General features: G+C 45.7%; 1 protein-coding gene across 2 annotated transcripts in view; it reads right to left on the bottom strand.

The window, feature by feature from the left end:
• Positions 1 to 19,083, bottom strand: part of dscamb (Down syndrome cell adhesion molecule b) — a 116,910-nt gene extending 97,827 nt beyond the window's left edge. For both annotated transcript variants that reach the window (XM_076981899.1, XM_076981900.1), the window contains exon 1: positions 18,314 to 19,083. In XM_076981899.1, the coding sequence (XP_076838014.1) occupies positions 18,314 to 18,356 (43 nt within the window). In that variant the 5' untranslated portion in view covers positions 18,357 to 19,083. The remainder of the gene's footprint in view (positions 1 to 18,313) is intronic.
• Between the last annotated feature and the right edge of the window lie 5,286 nt (positions 19,084 to 24,369).

Below are 24,369 nucleotides of genomic sequence, written 5' to 3'. Positions count from 1 at the left end.
AGATGTTAACCGAGGGATATGAGAGAATATTGCACCATAAGACCACAGTATGCCCTCATCATCACGGCCCGATGTGCCAATAAAAAAATATGTAGTACGTAAGATTCCTCTGCTGTAGATACCAATCTACTAACAGATCCCTGTGAATCAACTGAAAGATTTAATTGAGTGTAATTTGATTTAGTTGAGTGTAATTAGATTTAGTTGAGTGCCCATGCTGTTTCAAAGATCAAAAGCACATTAGAAATGTGTTTTTTTAGAAGCCACGCTAAACTGATCAAAGATCTACGTGAGGACTCCTCCTTTTGGATAAAAACTACAGCCATAGGTGGGGCACAAGAGAAGCTGCCCCCGTCATGCACATGACCTCTGGAAAACATTCATGTGCTCTGTTAGCAGACAGACACGTCTGCTTGTGACTATGGGACATCCTTACTGTTTATAGTCATACACAGTGCCTGTAGGTAGCACCTCAATAGGACAACGAGCAACTGGTAAAGTTTAGTTAGCGCCATAAACTGTGAAAAAGTCCAAATTAAGAATTCAGCCAGAGATGATCATCATTTGGAGTAAAGGACTTAGATGTGACGGGGCAGCCCGTGCTCTCCTGAACAACAGCAGTACCAGCGGAGCTTGCGCTCCTTGCCTGCTAATTACCAGCTGCTTCATGTGCAAGAGACAATCTGTGGAAACGCTCTGTGGAGAAATTCTGTGGAGACACTCTGGAGACACTTTGTTGGTGTGCTCTGTGGGTGTGCTCTGTGGAGATACTCTATGGAGACGCTCTATGGAGACGCTCTGTGTAGACACTGTGGAGATGCTCTGTGGAGACACTCTATGGAGACGCTCTATGGAGACGCTCTATAGAGATGCTCTGTGTAGACACTGTGGAGATGCTCTGTGGAGACACTCTATGGAGACGCTCTATGGAGACGCTCTATAGAGACACTATGGAGACGCTCTATGGAGACGCTCTATAGAGACACTGTGGAGACGCTCTGTGGAGACACTGTGGAGACATTCTATGGAGACGCTCTATGGAGACACTGTGGAGACACTCTGTGGAGACGCTCTATGGAGACGCTCTATAGAGACGCTCTATAGAGACGCTCTATAGAGACGTTCTTTGGGTACACTCTGTAAAGACTCTCTGTGGAGACACTCTATGGAGTGTGTTCTGCTGGCAGTAAATGTCTGGACTGGGACAGCTGGCTTTGCTCTCTCTGGAGACAGAGGAGCTGTCACACACCCCACACACACCCGCACACACACCCACACACACCTGCCCACACACACCCGCACACACACACACACACACACACACACACACACACACACACACACACACACACACACACACACACACACACAATCAAACTAACTGAAAAGCAAACAAAAGTGAACTATAAACAGTAGTACTTCATATTCTAATATTCCCTTACTTGTCAGTTCATATGGTGACATGTGATAAGTTTCATACAGGGGTACAATAATCACATCAGCTCCTAAAAACTGTTTGCAGCAAGAATGTATTAATGATTTGATAACACTATTCATCATTTGCCAGTTCTAGCATAAAGAAATGATTACTTGAGAAAATAACTGTACTGAGAGGTCCATATAATTCCCCCTCAAACCTGAATCTTGAAAATATGCACGAATTCCCCATGAGAGGAGAGAATTCATGAATGTTTCTACAGGCTGTGGTTAAATTCACTTCAACTGATAAATTAAAACACAGCATGGTGTCATGAACATTCATACAGATTATACACAAACATTTATACTGATTAAATATATGATCTATATCTTAAATGGCTGACACAGTTTACATACTTTAGTAAACATGCTGTAATTCTTCCCTTTTTTAATGCTGTATGCAATTTCTTAATGCCATAATACTGACTAAATGTGTTTATGTGTAATGGGTCACACCTCACAAATCAACCAGGCCAAATAAGGTCCAATACCAAATCAACCAGGCCAAATAAGGTCCAATACCAAATAAACCAGGCCAAATAAGGTCCAATACCAAATCAACCAGGCCAAATAAGGTCCAATACCAAATCAACCAGGCCAATGAAAGTCCAATACCAAATAAATCAGGCCAATGAAAGTCCAATACTAAATGAACCAGGCCAATGAAGGTCCAATACCCTCCCTGTTGCTTAAAGCATTCACAATGCTCAGTGACCCGAGGATAATCTTATAATTGATGTAATTTTTCCATAAACCATAAAGATGCAAAAATGAGGTCATTCAATAATGTGCTGAATGCATCCATAATTAACCAAGATTCTCCCTTCTATTTCTTACTCCAACCACAACCAGGTATGTGAAACTACAGTGTACTCAGCATGAACATTAGAGCATTAACACTAGCTGCATTAACATTAACTACATTACCATTAGCTGCACCAGCTGCATTAACATTAGCTACATTAACATTAACTGCATTAACATTAGCTGAACCCAGCACACACCTTTGAGTGGCGACATATGTGCTTTATAGCATATAAGCATTAAACACCATCTCTATTTAAACTCACTCTCTCTGTGTCTCTATCTCTCTCTGTCTCTGTCTGTCTCTCTCTCTCTTTCTCTCTCTCTCTCTCTCTCTCTCTCAAAGTGAATATCCAACCACTGCTTAAGTCTAGAATTTCCTCCCATCATTTCACCTGAGGAATTATGATCAAAGTGAGTTGCAGATGAGACTCATATAGTGCTCACTGCTCAGCTATTTAACAATTAGTGTGCTCAAGAGAAATTAAAAAAATGTTTGTGGAGAAAGAAGTAAACTATATTTAAAAGAAATTTACCAGTAAGCAGATAAACTTTAAAAAATCATTTGAAGGCATTAGCAGTTTGTGTTTCGCCTGAGAAATCCCTAGCGCTTGTCTTCATCATATGCTTCTGTCTGAACAGCCATCACAAGCTGCTTTCCGAGTCACTGATGCACTTAATTTAAATACATGTGCAGTCAATACCGACATGGCAGACACAATGACTGTGCTATTCCTATATGCCATTTTAAAAGCTGTCCTCTTAATCCAACGTAATGTAGACACCATTCTGGGTCGAGCAGTAATGGGCAGCTAACAAGCACTCTAACGCTTTGCCCAACCCCAGTGTTTCCATGGATTTCCATGGGCAAATTCATGACAATATTCTGCTGGTGTTCTGCTGGCTGTGACACACTGATGACCAACTGTATTGGTTATGTCAGGCTGGTGATTGACTGTGTTGGTTATGTCAGGCTGGTGATTGGCTGTGTTGGTTATGTCAGGCTGGTGATTGGCTGTGTTGGTTATGTCAGGCTGGTGATTGGCTGTGTTGGTTATGTCAGTCTGGTGATTGGCTGTATTGGTTATGTCAGTTTGGTGATTGGCTGTGTTGGTTATGTCAGCCTGGTGATTGACTGTGTTGGTTATGTCAGTCTGGTGATTGACTGTGTTGGTTATGTCAGGCTGGTGATTGGCTGTGTTGGTTATGTCAGGCTGGTGATTGGCTGTGTTGGTTATGTCAGGCTGTTGATTGGCTGTGTTGGTTATGTCAGGCTGGTGATTGGCTGTGTTGGTTATGTCAGGCTGGTGATTGGCTGTGTTGGTTATGTCAGTCTGGGGATTTGAGGGGAGAAATCTGTTCTGTTTGCAGCAAATCTGGCAGTGCAAAAATGCAACAGTGCACAAAACGTTACATTTGCTGTGAGTGTGTGTGTTGCCCATTCATCCTGTCTTCCACATCAGCTAAAATATGTGGAAAAACAGCATCATAATTATACACATCCAGCCCTGATTTACTGCCTTTAGAAATGTCACATTAACACACACACACACACACACACACACACACACACACACACACACACACACACACACACACACACACACACACACACACACAGATTTAAGACCTAACCTTTTTTATAGCTAGTTTTTGTTTGTATTAATGTAACATTTCTAAACAATTGCTGGAAGAGTTTTTAACAATCTTCTTATTATTTATTACTTGCATTATTAAATCTTAAGTATGTTTTGTTTATCATGTACATGTCAAAATAAGTAACCTGCACTTTATTTATATTTTAATTATAATTATAATTTATATTTATAATTCAATTATAATTTATTGTAGTATTCTAGTCAATATATGAACCAACACTTGGACTGAATAGTCAACCTAACTTGCTTACAGTGAAGCATACCACACCACACCACACCATACCACACCATACCATATCACCATAGTACCTAGTGTGTACTAGCTCAGTTACTTCTGTCTGTACAAGTTTAGTGTGTACTAGCTCCATTATCTGTCTGTACAATTGAAGTGTGTACTAGCTCCATTACTTCTGTCTGTAAAGTTTTAGTGGGTACTAGCTCCATTACATGTCTGTACAGTTTTAGTGTGTACTAGCTCCATTACTTCTGTCTGTACAGTTTTAGTGTGTACTAGCTCCATTACTTCTGTCTGTACAGTTTTAGTGTGTACTAGCTCCATTACTTCTGTCTGTACAATTTTAGTGTGTACTAGCTCCATTACTTGTCTGTACAGTTTTAGTGTGTACTAGCTCCATTACTTCTGTCTGTACAGTTTTAGTGTGTACTAGCTCCATTACTTCTGTCTGTACAATTTTAGTGTGTACTAGCTCCATTACTTGTCTGTACAGTTTTAGTGTGTACTAGCTGCATTACTTCTGTCTGTACAGTTTTAGTGTGTACTAGCTCCATTACTTCTGTCTGTACAGTTTTAGTGTGTACTAGCTCCATTACTTCTGTCTGTACAGTTTTAGTGTGTACTAGCTCCATTACTTCTGTCTGTACAATTTTAGTGTGTACTAGCTCCATTACGTATGTCTGTATAAGTTTAGTGTGTACTAGCTCCATTACTTCTGTCTGTACAATTTTAGTGTGTACTAGCTCCATTACTTCTGTCTGTATAAGTTTAGTGTGTACTAGCTCCTTTACCTGTCTGTACAGTTCAGTGTGTAGTACATTCTGTCTGTACAGTTTTAGTGTGTACTAGCTTCCATTACCTGTCTGTACAGTTTTAGTGTGTACTAGCTTCCATTACCTGTCTGTACAGTTTTAGTGTGTACTAGCTTCCATTACCTGTCTGTACAGTTTTAGTGTGTACTAGCTTCCATTACCTGTCTGTACAGTTTTATTGTGTACTAGCTCCATTACTTCTGTCTGTACAGTTTCAACCTTAGGTCACATTATGTCCATAACTAGGTCTGAGGTCTGTGCTGGTGAATGGGAATCTAGGCTCTTCACAAATTTCACCTCTTTTCTCTCTTTTCTCATGCAGAAATAACACAGGCAAGTGTGTTTGAGATGACGTACACAGAGACGAACCACACAGAGGAGAATATCAGCATGGATTTAGGAGATACGGATCCTGGTTCAGTGACCTTTCCCCACACTTCCAGGGCTGAGCAGTGAGTCCTGCTGTGCTGGTGACGGCAGGACTGAGGATCGGGACGCTGCTGTCTGTCCCGTCAAGCCAACACAGCCGCTGGGAGGGCTGGAGGGTCCTGACAGGCTGCTAGAGGGTCCTGACAGGCTGCTAGAGGGCCCTGGGGTAATTAAAGCAGCCGTCAGCTTACCGCCTGGGGGCTGTCGAAGGGACGGGCGGTGGGGCAGAGGGTGGGGAGGGATACGGGATGAGGGTAGAGTTCCATTTGGGGAGAATGGGGGCGGAGTTATACCACGCAGGGGCGGAGCTATAGCAGGCGGAGGCGGAGCTGGATAGGACAGGATGGGGCGGAGCTATAGCAGGCAGAGGCGGAGCTGGAGAGGGCAGGGTGGGGCTTCCTCCTGAGCAAGTGTGAGCCCCCAGTGTGCGGATCCCCCGAGACTCCGCCTGCGCAGGCAGTTGCCAATTTGCTTTCATGAATATTAAGCAGGACATGACGGACAGAAGAAGGGCCTCCTCCGTCTGCTCAGCTGTGATCTGCGCAGACACACCAGCGCTGTGATGTTGGCAGCGTGGGGGGGGGCTGAGACGCCCCTGTCATGTTGCAAATGAGCGAATGTGATCGGCTCATTAGGATTAAGCAGAGAACAGGCGCGATGAGAGGAAGCATCTGCTAGAGCCAATCGCGTGTAAGCAGTGTGTGTAAGTAGCCAATCGCGTGTAAGCAGTGTGTGTAAGTAGCCAATTGCGTGTAAGCAGTGTGTGTAAACAGCTCTTATGCTTTGCCCTCTCAGTGCCAGCAAATCAATCAAGTTACAGCTACAGTTACTACAGTGTGTACAGGACATTCAGGTTTGATGTGAATCAAGGACATGTCACTACGGACTATGAATACATGTCACTATGGACTATGAATACATGTCTTACTGCAACATGTGCAAAAAATACGAAGCAAATGACAATAAAAGCAGGCTTGATTTGAGCAAATGATATATTTGACAGAACAATCCCGTCTACGTAAACAGGTGAAAATGTTTACATTTCACAAATGTTATTGCCAGATTTGCTACTAATATAATCGTCCTACTACATCTCTGTGCCACGCAGTATCACGCAACCTGAACCCAGGTTCAGCCCTCGTTTCGTGAATCCAGGCGGGAAACCGGGCCCAATCTTATCCATGTCTGTCTGTGTGATCAAGATAGCCTCCTGCGTGTCTTATCGCACCAGTTTTAATCAGCACCAGTGAACTGGGGGTCCTGATCCTGGCCCCCACAGAACAGCTGCCCGGCTCTGAATGCCAGCGCAGCCAATAGGAATTTGCTTACTAAAACACTTTCAGTGTGAGGTCAAAAACATCTCTGTCGGGCCACAGAAAGTCCTCTATCAGGCGTTGCTCAAAGGAGAGATCACAGCACTATGAGCCCAGTGTCTCGGTGGACGGACCCGCTCCGCTCATTAATAGTGATGTGATCGTCTTCACGAGCAGACATCCTGTCCTCATTCATGGTGGACATGGGCATCGACAAGAACCCTCAGTGTGAGTTTGATGCCTCCGGAGAGGGCTTCGCTTGCCAGGCCGTCAAACCAGACCGCGGCACCCTCGCGGGAGGGAGAAAGGGAGACTTGTGGGCCCGTGAGTGTGGGCTTTGTGGCACCCCAGGTGCTGCTTCACATGCCCCTCGGGTGCATCCGTGTGCTGGGCTGGGGGAGGACGAGCCCCCCCCGCACCCACGACCCAGACAGGCAGCTCACTGCTCCACACAATGAGATCAGAGAACCCGCCTGTTTGCCCACCTGCGGTTTCATTTTAGCTAACATCTCAGAACCTCTCTGACGCAGTATTCATGCACACCTTCTGAAACCTGCAAGTATGTACAGCTCATATGATTTCAAATAAACCAGTAATTTCTTCAGAAGCTAAAATAAGAAAGCACAGTGTTCACTATTCAGGACATTATAGACTTATGTTGAGCTTATGTTGAGTTTCTAAGCTGAACTCCATCACAGAAATGTCCAGCAGTGGTGACATCATGTGTTCTTACCTAATAAATATGTAAGAATTCAATGGGCTTTTGGCAAAGGGAGTGAACAGCCTGTACAGTGTCAGCTTGTCAATCATTGCAGATGTCAGGTGCCATCTTATTAATGATCCACTGGGTCAGGACCACAGCCTGCTGCACCCGACAAGAGTTGACAAAAACATTTTAACGTTTGTTTTGAATGCGCCTAGTGACTTATCTATACAGAAGGTGCCCAGACATGTTCTATGACACCAGCTCAAGAATCTCGTTCAGGGATCAGAGCACAAGGGGCATGTGTTCTGTCTCCTAAAGCACGTATAAACGAGAGGGCACAATGCAAGACTGGGAGGACACAGCCCTAGTGAAGGACAGCGGCAGGGCACAGTTCAGAGTTCACAGTTCAGAGTTCACTCCTGCACACCTGAATCTACGCTTGGTGGTTCACTACTGGGCTGAATCAGATGTGACATGTAGAGATGAAGAGATGAAGAGACATGAATAGATGTAGAGATGGAGAGATGTAGAGATGAAGAGATGGAGAGATAAAGAGAGGAAGAGACATGAAGAGATGTAGAGATGGAGATGAGATGTAGAGATGAAGAGATGAAGAGACATGGAGAGATGTAGAGATGAAGAGATGGAGAGATGAAGTGATGAAGATGAAGAGATGGAGATGAAGAGATATAGAGATGAAAAGACATGAAATGTAGAGATGAAGAGACATATAGATATATAGAGAAGCCATGTCATTTGCCCCTCCACCACTCCCCTGCACTACACCCCTCCACCACACCCCTCCACCACACCCCTCCACCACACCCCTCCACCACTCCCCTCCACCACTCACCTCCACCACTCACCTCCACCACACCCCTGCACCACACCCCTCCACCACACCCCTCCACCACTCACCTCCACCACTCACCTCCACCACACCCCTGCACCACACCCCTCCACCACACCCCTCCACCACTCACCTCCACCACACCCCTCCACCACACCCCTCCACCACTCCCCTCCACCACACCCCTCCACCACACCCCTCCACCACACCCCTCCACCACTCCCCTCCACCACTCCCCTCCACCACACCCCTCCACCACACCCCTCCACCACTCCCCTCCACCACTCCCCTCCACCACACCCCTCCACCACACCCCTCCACCACTCCCCTCCACCACACCCCTCCACCACACCCCTCCACCACGCCCCTCCACCACACCCCTCCACCACTCCCCTCCACCACACCCCTCCACCACTCCCCTCCACCACTCCCCTCCACCACTCCCCTCCACCACGCCCCTCCACCACGCCCCTCCACCACGCCCCTCCACCACGCCCCTCCACCACGCCCCTCCACCACACCCCTCCACCACTCCCCTCCACCACTCCCCTCCACCACACCCCTCCACCACTCCCCTCCACCACACCCCTCCACCACACCCCTCCACCACTCCCCTCCACCACGCCCCTCCACCACACCCCTCCACCACTCCCCTCCACCACTCCCCTCCACCACACCCCTCCACCACTCCCCTCCACCACACCCCTCCACCACACCCCTCCACCACTCCCCTCCACCACTCCCCTCCACCACACCCCTCCACCACACCCCTCCACCACACCCCTCCACTACACCCCTGCACCACGCCCCTCCACCACTCACCTCCACCACTCACCTCCACCACTCCCCTCCACCACACCCCTCCACCACACCCCTCCACCACTCCCCTCCACCACACCCCTCCACCACACCCCTCCACCACACCCCTCCACTACACCCCTGCACCACGCCCCTCCACCACTCACCTCCACCACTCACCTCCACCACTCACCTCCACCACTCACCTCCACCACACCCCTCCACCACTCCCCTCCACCACTCCCCTCCACCACACCCCTCCACCACACCCCTGCACCACGCCCCTCCACCACTCACCTCCACCACTCACCTCCACCACTCACCTCCACCACACCCCTCCACCACGCCCCTCCACCACTCACCTCCACCACTCACCTCCACCACTCCCCTCCACCACTCCCCTCCACCACTCACCTCCACCACTCACCTCCACCACACCCCTGCACTACACCCCTGCACTACACCCCTCCACCACTCACCTCCACCACACCCCTCCACCACACCCCTCCACCACTCACCTCCACCACTCACCTCCACCACTCCCCTCCACCACTCCCCTCCACCACTCACCTCCACCACGCCCCTCCACCACGCCCCTCCACCACGCCCCTCCACCACGCCCCTCCACCACTCCCCTGCACTACACCCCTGCACTACGCCCCTCCACCACGCCCCTCCACCACGCCCCTCCACCACTCACCTCCACCACACCCCTCCACCACACCCCTCCACCACACCCCTCCACCACTCACCTCCACCACACCCCTCCACCACACCCCTCCACCACTCCCCTCCACCACTCACCTCCACCACGCCCCTCCACCACGCCCCTCCACCACTCACCTCCACCACACCCCTCCACCACACCCCTCCACCACTCCCCTCCACCACTCACCTCCACCACACCCCTCCACCACACCCCTCCACCACTCACCTCCACCACACCCCTCCACCACACCCCTCCACCACTCACCTCCACCACACCCCTCCACCACTCCCCTCCACCACTCGCCTCCACCACGCCCCTCCACCACTCCCCTCCACCACACCCCTACACCACGCCCCTCCACCACTCCCCTCCACCACGCCCCTACACCACGCCCCTCCACCACACCCCTCCACCACACCCCTCCACCACACCCCTCCACCACACCCCTCCACCACTCCCCTCCACCACGCCCCTACACCACGCCCCTCCACCACACCCCTACACCACGCCCCTCCACCACGCCCCTACACCACGCCCCTCCACCACACCCCTACACCACACCCCTCCACCACGCCCCTCCACCACGCCCCTCCACCACACCCCTCCACCACGCCCCTCCACCACACCCCTCCACCACTCCCCTGAACCACACCCCTCCACCACGCCCCTCCACCACACCCCTCTGCCATGTCCTTCAGCCACGCCCCTCCACCACACCCCTCTGCCATGTCCTTCAGCCACGCCCCTCCACCACACCCCTCCACCACGCCCCTCCACCACACCCCTCAACCACGCCCCTCCACCACACCCCTCCACCACACCCCTCCACCACACCCCTCTGCCATGTCCTTCAGCCACGCCCCTCCACCACACCCCTCCACCACGCCCCTCCACCACACCCCTCAACCACGCCCCTCCACCACGCCCCTCAACCACGCCCCTCCACCACACCCCTCCACCACACCCCTCCATCACACCCCTCTGCCACACCCCTCTGCCACACCCCTCCACCACACCCCTCCACCACGCCCCTCCACCACGCCCCTCCACCACGCCCCTTGACCATTCCCCTCGACTATGACCCTCCACCACACCCCTCCACCAAGGCCCCCCTAAAAGAACTCATGGCTCTTCATTAAGGCAAAGAGAAAAGTGATCAAGAGCTGCCTGAGCAAAACAACCCCAGTGAAGGGCAACAAGACAAAACAACCCCAGTGGAGGGCAACAAGGGCAAAAGTACAAAACAACCCCAGTGAAGGGCAACAAGGGCAAAAGTACAAAACAACCCCAGTGGAGGGCAACAAGGGCAAAAGTACAAAACAACCCCAGTGAAGGGCAACAAGGGCAAAAGTACAAAACAACCCCAGTGAAGGGCAACAAGGGCAAAAAGACAAAACAACCCCAGTGAAGGGCAACAAGGGCAAAAGTACAAAACAACCCCAGTGAAGGGCAACAAGGGCAAAAAGACAAAACAACCCCAGTGAAGGGCAACAAGGGCAAAAAGACAAAACAACCCCAGTGATGGGCAACAAGGGCAAAAAGACAAAACAACCCCAGTGAAGGGCAACAAGGGCAAAAGTACAAAACAACCCCAGTGAAGGGCAACAAGGGCAAAAAGACAAAACAACCCCAGTGAAGGGCAACAAGGGCAAAAAGACAAAACAACCCCAGTGAAGGGCAACAAGGGCAAAAGTACAAAACAACCCCAGTGAAGGGCAACAAGGGCAAAAGTACAAAACAACCCCAGTGAAGGGCAACAAGGGCAAAAAGACAAAACAACCCCAGTGAAGGGCAACAAGGGCAAAAAGACAAAACAACCCCAGTGAAGGGCAACAAGGGCAAAAGTACAAAACAACCCCAGTGAAGGGCAACAAGGGCAAAAGTACAAAACAACCCCAGTGAAGGGCAACAAGGGCAAAAGTACAAAACAACCCCAGTGAAGGGCAACAAGGGCAAAAAGACAAAACAACCCCAGTGTAGGGCAACAGAAAGGGAAGACACAGCAGCTAAAATGAGGATTGCCCCCCCATCAGTCAGTTTTGTGCTTTTTATTTACAGCATTATCCTAAAATTATTTTTTTTAAACCTCTATGGAAATATGGTTCTTTTACATGTTTTGGTTCCTCTCATCTGTTCACGTCTGCTTTCAGTTTCTGAAAGGTTAGCTCCTCTACACACCACAAAAACACTTTATGTACTAAAGAATATAAATAGGACATCAGTGTATATGCTGGTTCCTTCATAATTGGGGCAGCATTTCTCAATAAATGAAGCGTATCATCTGAGATCCCAGTGGCTAATGCACATTTGCGGCTGATTCTTAAGAGAGCACTGCTAAAATTCATCATGTAATGATTTTCATAACCAAAAATCTACAGCACAATTTTTCTAATTTCATTTTTCCTGTGAAACAGTCTGAAATGCGGGTCTATAAAATCTTTTACCCTTAACAAACATTTTAATTTCAACAGTATGCAAATGTGCCTAATTAGATGAATGCTAATAAGAAGAGCTCTTATCTTATTTGAATTAAATTAAGTCTCCTTGGCATGCATAAACGTAATGTTTGAGGAAACCTCTAAGAAAGCCAGTAGTCAACTGGCAAATATTAATTGTAATATGTGTTGTTTTATAAAATTATCCTATTCACCTGTAGTGACTCACCATAAAAGACAGAGTAGCAATGACTCTCCCACTCCGTCGTTAGCCCAAAGCCCTGAACACACACACACACACACACTTGGGGATCCCCAGTCTCAGAAATTTAGTGTCCGGTGTGGCCACGCCCACTCTGGATCTCTGGGCCACGCCCACTCTGAGTCTCTGGGCCACACCCACTGCAGAGTGCTAGAGGGGCTTCTGCCTCCCACACAGCTGCAGTGACTGGCAGCACGTCGTGCTGACGTCTCCCCCCTCCTCCTGCAGGATCTGCCCCCCGGGGCGGCTCGTCTTCCACACCTCCTCTCCTGCGCCCGCTGCTCGCCTCTCTGCTTCACCTCCGCACGCACGTGCACGACGGCCTGCAAGACGGACCGTGGCATCGCCGGGGCCGTCTGCCAGCCAGCCGAGCAGACGCAAATGTATTCAGGGCATTTAGTACCCAGGATTAATCGAATTATAATTTAATCATCTGATCAAACAGCAATTAGCATAATCACTTCTGGGGAAAGGATGATAGAGAGGAGGTAGCAGTGTGTGAAACCTCAGGCAACTGACACACTAATGAGATGCTTAACTGGGAAAACACACATAAAACAGTAACATGTTCCTGAGATGCTGGTGGATGGTTAGTTTCCACTGGAGAGTGGCCAGAGAATAGAAGATAAAGCTGTGTACATCAGGATGTTGCAAAATGAACTAATAATGATGCTTTTGGGGGCATCATTCAAGAAAATAAATGATGCCCTTGGATTGTCATCATTTAATATCAGTTAAGTAAGAATATAATAAATATCAGCACATGTAGCAGTGCTAGATAGAACAGCATGGAGCATGTGATGGGAAACTGTGTTTAAGTGTGTATTTATTAAATGGTTAAATGGTAAATGAAGATGCTTTTTAAGTCATTTCTTCGCCAATGGAATGAGTCTGAAAAACACCTGCAGGATATGGATTATTAATAGATCATGACAAAAAAGAGATGCTCAATTATTCCCCAAATTATAGCACAGGCCATCTGAAATGTGTACTCAGATGTACAAAACAAGGACACTTTTATACACACACACACACACACACACACACACACACACACACACACACACACACACACACACACAGACACAGATGGCTAAAAATGCCTGCCACCAGTTTGGTCTCACAGCATCTCACAGCATCTCACAATTATTCACAGCATCTCACAGTATCTCACAGCAATTCACAGCATCTCAGAGTATCTCAAACATCTCACAGTATCTCACCACACTGTGTTGCAAAATAAACCACGACTTTGACAAACAAAGCCACCACCTGAAGCTACATAATGTCTCCACGACCTGCCCCAACACCAGAGACCAGCAGCAGCAGGTTTAGTGTGGATCTACAACATGGCAGACGCCAGACAGACGCTGTCTGAACACTGGAGGAAGTCCAGAGGGCTGATACGGACTGTTTACATGTAAAACACAAGCAATATATATATATATTTTTTGTTGTTATCATTTCAGTTGATGAGAAAGAATGGCAGAATTTGTTTATACTTTGCACTTTATACTAGATGTGACCGCGGTTCACTCCTAGAGCTCTGTGAAGAGAAAGCATGTCTACGGAGAGTTAAAATTCTTGGACAGCTTTTAGCACTATGCTAAACTGCTTTGAGCACCATGCAAACTGTAGATTTAACATTTCACATTTGCTACCTGTATCATGTTAAATGCAATAGAAATAAGCTACATTATTATTATAAATGCAGCTAAATCCATTAGGTTTTATATATATATATATAGGAAACTGAAGTGATGGGCCTATTCAATTTAACACAGGTTTAGCACATCCTCCTGCCTTAGCATAGCGATGTTTAACACTGTTACCTTCCTAAGGAAATTTGCCTGCTAGTTGCACTGTTACCTACCTAAGGAACTGTTCATACATCTGAGTTATTAGCCAGCAGCACAACTGTAATGGCATTACCATTTTTAAACTGAAGGCCATGCAGATACGTCCGCTTGGCTGACAGTGCAGAGAGGTAGATCATGGCAACGTTGGAATTGACACAACCAGTTTGCAAAATGCCATTCGAACTGTTGCTCTTGCAGAGAAAGATGTGAGTATGTTTTCCACAGACAGAAGCAAACTGGAACACTCTCTAGAAACATATCTAGAAAACACATGTAGAAGTAGTCAAGTCCAAACTTCTAGAGTTCCAGTCTTCCAGTCTCCCAATTATCCAGTTTTTAAGGAGCTTTTTCAGTAAAAGTCTAATAAAAAAATAATAATTTTGTGAAATTCTGCTGTTCAGTTAAGACAAAATGTGTGCAGATTCATGAAAGTGATATTACCAGAAATCTCTCAACAGTAACACAACAGTTACACTACCATCAGAATGACCTCTTCACCTTAATGACCTCTACACTTTAATGACTTGTGACCATAATTTATCATAAACCAATAGAGGTCACACGTGTCTGCACATGCTACTGGGTGGCTCTGACTCAAATATTCTTAATGAATCGTCGTTTTTGCTGCCGATATCATTCACACACAACAGCCAAAGAGGTCAATCTCACCTGAAATCACAACAGAAGCAATCTGCCTAGAACCCCAACCAGCCAAAAAAGGTTCCTCCTTTCACCTCGCAATGATAAAGCAGGGGGGAAAAAGGTTTCTAGGATGAGTAAAAAATCTGTCCAAAAGATAAACAGCACCTAAGTATGTCAGGCAAACATGGCAATAATTGGTTTTAATCCCATTAAATCTCCTGAGTCCTCACAGAGAAGCCAAAGAGTGTCCTAGACCAGCAGGCTGATGCTAACTCTAGAGAATCTTTAAATAGACAGTAGAGGATTGAAGGGTTAGTCTTTCAAGAGCACCTCACAAACTCGAACAGATGGGCCCTTAATCAGCAAGCTGTCTTAATTGCCCCCGATAGATTATCTCCCGCGAATCACACTTCCTCACAACCAAATTGAGTCACATTACGGCCTGTATTCTGCAAACCAAATTGCTCAGCATTATTAACTTAAAAATATACATCTTTTTTTTTATCTGGATTACTGAGAGCTTGTTTTTCTTGGCAACTGCATATGTTGTAACATACTGATGCTGTATAATCTCTAGTAAAAAAAAACCAGGATAGGTTTTAGAGCAAGATTAGGATTGTTACGGGATTATCGTCTTCTGTGCATCCTTTGCTTCTGTTTGTGTAGGCAGGTTTTATAGTGTCACAGCTACAAACATGGTGTGTCAGACTGACATTTCTGTTCCCTCCCTGGACAGTGATGGCACAATATAATCATTTGTGTTCACATTTAAATATTTTTGTCCTTAAGGTAGGCCTGTAGGTTTAACTATACATTGCTAATAAAGCACAATGTTATAAAGGAAACACGTTTATATTTTAAGTATTATTTGGGACCTCAGAATAATAGGTTGAATAAATTGTTTATCTATCACCAGTCATCTAAAGCCTAATGTGCTTCTGGGATCATTCTTACTATTAGCCTTGTTTAATCAAACACCCAGCCATGGCATTCATAATGGAGGTTTCCATAGAGACAGGCCAAAGAGCATGTGCTAAAACCATTCTAGACATCTAGAATTTTCTAGAAAAGAATTACAGAGGAGAGCAGAAAAAAACAGCTTTTACCAGCAATTTGTCTTAATAGTCACGCAAGAGAAACGATAAAATGACTCTCAAATTATTCATCCTAATCAGTATCATAATATACATGAAACGGCCTCATTGACTGGATGGTCCATTTTAAAACACAGTATTTTAAAGCCCATGAGAAGCTCCCAGGAGGTCTGGGGGAGAGGGCGACCCACAGTGTACACAATGTACAAACACAGGAGGAGTCAGGACGCAGCCCACCGTCTAACCTTTAAATCAACAATCCACATGATGCTATATGGTGTATTAAGGAAGGACTCTAAACCAACATGATGAATAGAATCTTCAGGTTCTCGTCACCTCGAACAGACAGAAGGGTTCAGTCTACAGACACCCCCAACACCACACCGCTACTCTGAAATGACATATACCCACTATGTCCACATCAGCTTCTAACCAAACCGCATTTTTTTGTGCAAAAAATAAGGGGGGGGGGGGGGGGAGAATAAAGCTATTATAGCTATTTTACCCCAAACTGCCTTCACATAGCTCCCTCTACATTTTTTCTAGTTTTCATATAGTAGCCATCACTGACCGATTGTCTGTCTGTCTGTCTGTCTGTCTGTCTGTCCTCTGAAGGAGATTGTTTGGTTTTCCTGCCTCTGTGGCTCCATGTTTTCTTTCCTCCATTACTCTCTCCTTCGTCGTACACACCCTGCCTAGCTCTTACCTACTGACCGCCATGCCTGCACAGCCCAGATACACACACAACCACACACACACACACACACACACACACACACACAAACACACACACACACACACACAACCACACACACACACACACACACACACAAACACACAAACACACACACACACACACACGTCCTGCTTCGCCTACCAGTGAGACGCCAATGCATCGAAGTCGACACATATACAAGAGAAAGTCAATTAAGCACACGAGCTTTTCTAATGCACATATACATCCCTTCATGGGTTTGAGTGCAGGGACACCCTGTTATTAACACACACACACACACACACACACACACACGGTTTTGTACCCGACCTAAACCTGTTTTTTGCCATTTTCCATCACATATTGTTCATCAGTCATTTCAGCGTCTGAAGGATGAATTGCTTGGTGTGTTATTGAGGAAGCAGTGGGCAGAAACCATGGACCCAGACCCTTCACACCCACAGAGCGTCTTCATCAAGAATCTGCACAATCCTTTTACAATAATCCACCCTTGAATTTAGAGGAATTTTTATCCACGTGGCTTTACATATTATTAAAAGCATTTGATTATTTACAAGTCAATATTCATTTGTTGCTTGGTGGCATTGTAAATCGCAAAGGTACATACGCGTAACCTGTTCAGCCAGGGTTTCTCCATTTACAATTAATTAAATGACCACAGAAATGAGAGAAAACCTTTATGTAACAGATTTGTATGCTTATGGTTTCTTAATATCATTATTTTAATATTGCCTAACAATTGTTTTTGACAAATGTAAGCATAGACTTCATATATTTACTTAAAATATTCAAATATGTCTGTTTACAACTCTTTATTTAACAGTAGTAATTTTTGTCGTTTTTGATGTAGTATATATAAAATCGAATTATTTAGCTGTAAAAGGCGATTAACTTCAAAATAGTCGTCTGGACTGGGGGAGGGGCAAGACAACTGATATAAAATACGTCAGTCACTGTCAAGGCACTGGCTACAGCACTAAATAATTGTTTTTAGTGCCTTGAAATACAAAAATGTTCTTGAATTGCCTTCGAAATTTCGATGCATCATTAAATTATTTCTAAATCATTTAAAGTGTTAAGCAGAAGGTCGTGTCCGTTAACATCCCATCAAGCGTAAAACAAATGGGAAGAAACGGACAACCTGTGCAATTAGTGAAAACCGTCTAGAAGACTGGAAACATGGTTCACACAGAAAACAGGACTGTGGTGTGTTTTTTTTTCTGTCAGTAGTGAATCCAGCCACCTTCAGTTAAAGCTACTAAGCAGGTTTAAACGATCACACCGAAAAATCCAGCCTCGCCCGACACATCCTCCTGTTTAGGTGACTAACCGTCACGCCACTGAAGATTGATTTTAATTTGCATCTGCTCTGACCTTACTGCTTGGTCTGAATTTCTTCATCTACATTTCCAACATTTTTTAACTCTGTGCTGTTTTATAAAAAAATACAAAATGCAATCGAGATTAAAAATAAAATAAAATAACGACAAACCATTCAGGATGCTCTGCAGAAAGAGAAGTGCGAACATCCACATGCCCCGCTCCGTTGAGTGCACGCGCTATGCCCAGTCTCTTCGTACCCCGCGCGCTCTCTCCACTCCTCTTCTGCTGATGCCTCGCGCTATGCCAGTTGAAAGGTTAAAAGCAAACCAGCCGTCCGCGATCGGTGGCTCGGTAGGATCCCCCCCTGGGCTCGGTGCGTATTATCTTTGCGCTTTTTGCGCTCTCCGTTGCGCACCGAGGACGGACGGATGCGCTTGTGTGATTGTCTTGGTTAAAGCTGTAGTCCGACTTCTCCACCCCTGCAGGTTCTGCCTGTGCTTCTGTGAGGATGCTCGGTTGGGTTTGCGGCGCTCAGGTGCGGTGCTGAGTCAGAACGGGCTGGTCGCAGGCAGGTCCGCACAACACACACACACCAGGTGATGGAGAGGAGGAGAACGAAAACTTGCAAACGAAAAACTAAATGTTCACGTGCCAAATAAATTAAAAAAACGGACCGGGAAAAGGAAGAGTTTTTAAAGGAGAAAGAAAAAAACGAACAAAAAGGAAGAAGGGATCATGGAATCTCAATTAAAATAGAAAACAAGTACGGGAAAGGAAAAAGCGGCAGAAACGACGAGGAGATTCCAAACTCAGACCATCTTTACCACCTCTCGCCGTCCAGCAGGCTACAGACAGGCGCATCTTCCTCCAGCCGCTTTAATCGCATTGGTTCCTGCGCTAACCCTCTCTGCCACAGTGCATTACGGAATAACCCTCTCCCCTGCCTCCGCACAAGATTTAATTCCTCATTGCCTTAAAGGAGCCGAGGTACCCGCCTACCGGGCGCAAAAAAGGTGCGAGTGATCTCGAGGGACGAGATGTTTTCACATCAGCGATGATTCACCTGAAATTATGATCCCGACGGAAGTTATAGTCACGGTAGTGAGGATGATGTAGTTTTTAGTTTATCAATAACAGAAGTGATTTCCTTTTTTTTCGGAGAAGTGTTTAGTCTGGCAAATATTTCCTACAACACTATCTTGGACTGAGTTTTAAGAAAAGTATTAACGCCGATATGATGTCTGTCTGAGTCATGTTTTCAGTAGCATTTATAATTTAAATGTGAAGTAATTAGTAAATTGCATTTATTAACTATCGAATTAATTGTATTCACTGTGTTAAAACAATGTATTTGGCGATATAATTAAAAATAACTGAGACGACTAAGTCCAAACTGGTAATGTCATTGGCTAAGTTTTTTGGCATTTGTCCAGTATCGTAGTAACACAAACTACTTACATGCAGATTACTCCATTAAGCTTTTATACTGTTTAATTTCAAACAGTTTCAAATTACATCACTATTTCAAAATGAATCAATTATGAAAGGAATCAATTATTTCTGAAAAGCAGGAACACACCCAGTTCATGTTCATCAATGACCAGACCAAAATAATAAACTCAGCCACAGCTCAAAACGTGGTTCCAGAACTGGTGAGCAGCATGGTGAACTCCAGGCACACATCTCTGTGGCTGCAGGGATTGTGGGTAGTGGAGTTCTCAATACAGGGAAGCTTGTGCCAACTTCACCCCTAACATAGCAGAACAACAGCAGAGCCGCAGCGTAACCCTGCACCTGTCCATCCGCACCAGAACTCCCCATGAAGAACACCAGCCAGGTGGGCAATCCACCCTGACACACGGGCGACACTGGTCCCAGTCCAGCTGGCCTATGGCCCCAGTCCTTCACAAACACTGTACATTCACACACAGGAGGAACTGAATTCACAACAAGAGCAGTTTGCCCGTATGAAAGAACGAGAATCATCACACTACAATCAACCATCACATCTACGCTTTCCATAACTTATAAACTCAGTGTGCTTCAGTGACCACAAGAAAAGTGCATGACAACAGATGATAGAAAAATCTATCATTAGGAAAGAAACTAACCCAAACTCTAACCCCTAACCCTAACTCAAACTCTAACCCCTAACCCTAACTCTAACCCCTAACCCTACCCTAACCCTAACTCAAACTCTAACCCCTAACCCCTAACCCCTTACCTTAACTCTAACCCTAACCCCTAACCCCTTACCCTAACTCTAACCCCTAACCCCTAACTCTAACCCCTAACTCCTAACCCCTTACCTTAACTCTAACCCCTAACCCTAACTCTAATCCCTAACCAGAGCTCTAACCCCTGAACTAACCCTGACTCTAACCCTTAACCCCTAACCACTTACCTTAACTCTAACCCCTAACCCTAACTCTAATCCCTAACCAGAGCTCTTATCCCTAACCCTAACCCGAGCTCTATCCCCTAACCTGAGCTTTAACCCCTAACCTTAACTCTAACCCCTAACCCCTAACCCTAACTCTAATCCCTAACCTGAGCTCTTACCCCTAACTCTAACCTGAGCTCTATCCCCTAACCTTAACTCTAACCCCTAACCCTAACTCTAATCCCTAACCCGAGCTCTTACCCCTAACTCTAACCTGAGCTCTATCCCTTAACCTGAGCTTTAACCCCTAACCCTAACTCTAACCTCTAACCCCTAACCCGAATGTCAGTAGGACCCTTCTTACTGAATAATGCGAGTACCTCTGGCAAATGCTTGTTAGCCATTTAAGGCTTATAAGATACATTTTATAGCAATGTAAAGGTAAAGTTCAAAGCAAAAATAAACTTTTGTTTACCTGGTCCTAGTGGCGGACCGTGTGGTGTGGACCGGAGGTTTCTGGACTCCCCTCCTGAGCCTTGGTTCCTCTTGGTTCCTCTTGGTTCCTCTTGGTCTCAGGGGGATTTCATCACTGCTGTCTTCTTGGTTTGCTCTTATGGATCCTGTCAAGCCATTTTGTGACAACATGTGCTACACAAATCAAATTAAATGTAAAATGTTTTTTTAGAGGTCTGAGAGGACTATTAGCAGAAGCAGATCATAGGGGGTGCTGCATATTTTAGGAGACCAACCACGTTGTAGACTCAGAGAAGTGTGAAGAACACATTAAAGGGTTAACTGAATCACCACACCTGACACACCTGTGGAATCTGGTACTGGCTTAGTGACCTCTGTAGATACAGTTTTATTCATATTCATTATGGATATCGTTACATTCCCATCCAGATACGGTCAGGGTTGCAAAATGTCCTGCTGGCAGCCTCCTGTAGCAGGGCAGGGACCCTGGCCACACCTCCTCCTGGCCATACCTCCTCCTGGCCACGCCTCCACCTGTCAATGTGGGGGGCGTCCAAGCCCAGAAATCCAATGATCTTCCTACAGCCAATTGCATCACTCAGCCCAAACCCACCAAAACGCTTCACACGCTGGAAAGCACACTGAAGACAGCTACAAGCCTCATGCTAACTAAACCCAACCAGTGTAGAACTGACAGAGACCACATTATAGGCCACACATAGACTTACTTATAGACCTGCCATACAGACCCTATACTACAGGCCTAAGAAAGGCTGAAGTACAGACCAGCCTGAATGGTTATGTCTGTAGATTCCCAGCCTAAGTATCACCATTGGCTCAAAGTTACACTAGTGAGTGAAGCCAGCTTCTGTTCTGAATGTGAGGGTTGTGTGGTGCGGTGTTTGGTGGTGCTGTGTGGTGTGGTGTGTGCTGTGGTGTGTAGTATGTGCTGTGGTGTGTGTGGTGTGTGGTGGTGCTGTAGACGTGGAGTGGGGGTGTACAAAACACATTTAAATGCTTGTTTTTTAATGTCATGCACCAGACATTTAAATGAAAGTTGAGTACAACTGCCATTGTAAAGTCTGTAATCTGAGAAACCACCACAGTTTCTCACCACAGTATATAGACCCTAATTGAGCTCATTCTACGTGCAGAACTTTACTGATTAAAATGATTATGGTTAGTAGCGGCAGTAGGACATTATGAGTGTACAATTACAGTGTACAGCTGCACGGCTCATTGAACAGAAAATTACATTTTCAGACGGTGCTGGTACCAGGGTGACTACAAGATGTCTAGAGGGTGACGTATGAAGCACAGTCTAAACACGCTCATTCTGTTAACTGGGCCTTCAACGCCACACTCTTCCCTATGCTGGTGCACTGTTCACTAAGAAATGTAATACAAACATCTAATTCTAAGATCGCAAGCCATGAAATCTGTGTTAAACAATAATAAATATAAATATTTAATCCTAATGACAACGGGACAACATTAGCAGTCTGTGCTAGCAGTCTGTGCTAGCAGTCTGTTTATATGAAGAAAAGACAATACTGCTGTGTGGTTTTGTGTCATGATGTTAACAAGAGGTTTCATATGGGAATGGGTTTCATAATGATTAGTAGATGCATTATCCACTAAATGAATATCACAGTATGCATAAAACTTTATGTATGGTTCTACTGTTATGAACAGCTTTCGTTTAAAGGGAGGAGCAGTTGGTTATTGTGGTGACCGCTGGCATTTTTTAGCTGCGCTACGGGTCACATTGGGTTATATTACTATATAATTATATAACTATACAATTATATTATTGGGTTATATACTAGTAAACCAGGTAATGTTGGTTTAAATTAGTAAACCAGGTTACCTGGGTTTAAACTACTAAACCAGGTAATGTTGGGTTAAATTAGTAAACTAGGTTAACTAGATTTAGATTATTAAACCAGGTAATCTTGGGTTAAACTAGTAAATCAAGTTACCTGGGGTTAAATTAGTAATCCGGGTTACCTGGGGTTAAATTAATAAACCAGATCATCTTGGGTTAAACTAGTAAATCAGGTTATCTGGGGTTAAATTAGAAATCCAGGCAATCTTGGGTTAAATTAGTAAACCAGGTAATATTGTGTAAAACTAGTGAACAAGGTAACATGGGGTTAAATTAGTAAACCAAGTTACCTGAGGTTAAACTAGCAAACCAGGTAACCTGGGGTTGAACTACTAAACCAGGTTCTCTAAACTAGTTTAGTAGTTAGTTCTTTGGTCTTTATTTTTCAATCATTCTTCAAAGTGAATTGTGTTACTTGAAGAAAACTAATAACTGAAAATATATTTCAAGAGTCAGAATTGAAAGCTATTTTGAGGTATACAGTATAATACAATGCTATAAAATACAAGACAATTCGAGTGCATTCACTTAAAATGCTTCTGCCCTGTACACACACACGAATGCACATACACAAACACGCATGCACACACACACACACACACGAACGCACGCACTCTGGTAGACACACATATGAACGCATGCACACAGGTGCACATGCACACACACACACACACACACACACACACACACACACACACACACACACACACTGGTAGACACACACATGAACGCACGCATACAGACGCACACACACACACACAAACGCACGCACACTGGTAGACACACATATGAACGCATGCACACAGGTGCACATGCACACACACACACACACACACACACACACACACACACACACACACACACAGACGCACATGAGGCCCCGTTAGGACAGGAACACAGCATCCAACATTACTGAATATAAAGACCAAAGACTTTTTACACAGCACCAACGAATCAATGCAGGTTCTCAAAGAAGTTGTGGCGACCTTTCAGAAAACATCAAAAGATGGTGGCCAAGGTCCAAGATCCAAGGAGAAAAGCTAAGAGATGAATTTGGACGTGTGTACGAGCTGACGTGGTCAAACAGTGACCGAGCTTTAACGCTTTCATGTGAATGAGCCTCTAAACAAGTGTGACAGGCAGCAGCACCAGAGGTCACACACTGACATGACCGGTGGAGGCCCAACACAGCTGTCTTCAAACTTGCCAAACCTCACTGTCCAGAGCATATGGAGTGGGGGGGGGGGTGTATTTTGTGGGGCTTCAAAAATCATATGAAAGTCATATGAAAGTGACCCTAGTGCCTGCTGCTAGTATAGTAACTAATATAAACAAGTTCACCTGTTAATTATATTTTAGAACCTGTAACTGTTCTAATTCAATGTAGTGTTGTTGTACCGTGATCTAACAGTTATACTTTAATCCTGTTATACTCTAATCAAATGCTCTAGTAACGTATGGTCGTGTTGCAGAACTAGAA

The sequence above is a fragment of the Brachyhypopomus gauderio genome, chromosome 19 (genome assembly GCF_052324685.1).
Source record: "Brachyhypopomus gauderio isolate BG-103 chromosome 19, BGAUD_0.2, whole genome shotgun sequence".
NCBI classification, from domain to species: domain Eukaryota; kingdom Metazoa; phylum Chordata; class Actinopteri; order Gymnotiformes; family Hypopomidae; genus Brachyhypopomus; species Brachyhypopomus gauderio.
This window is presented reverse-complemented; position numbering and strand designations above follow the sequence as displayed.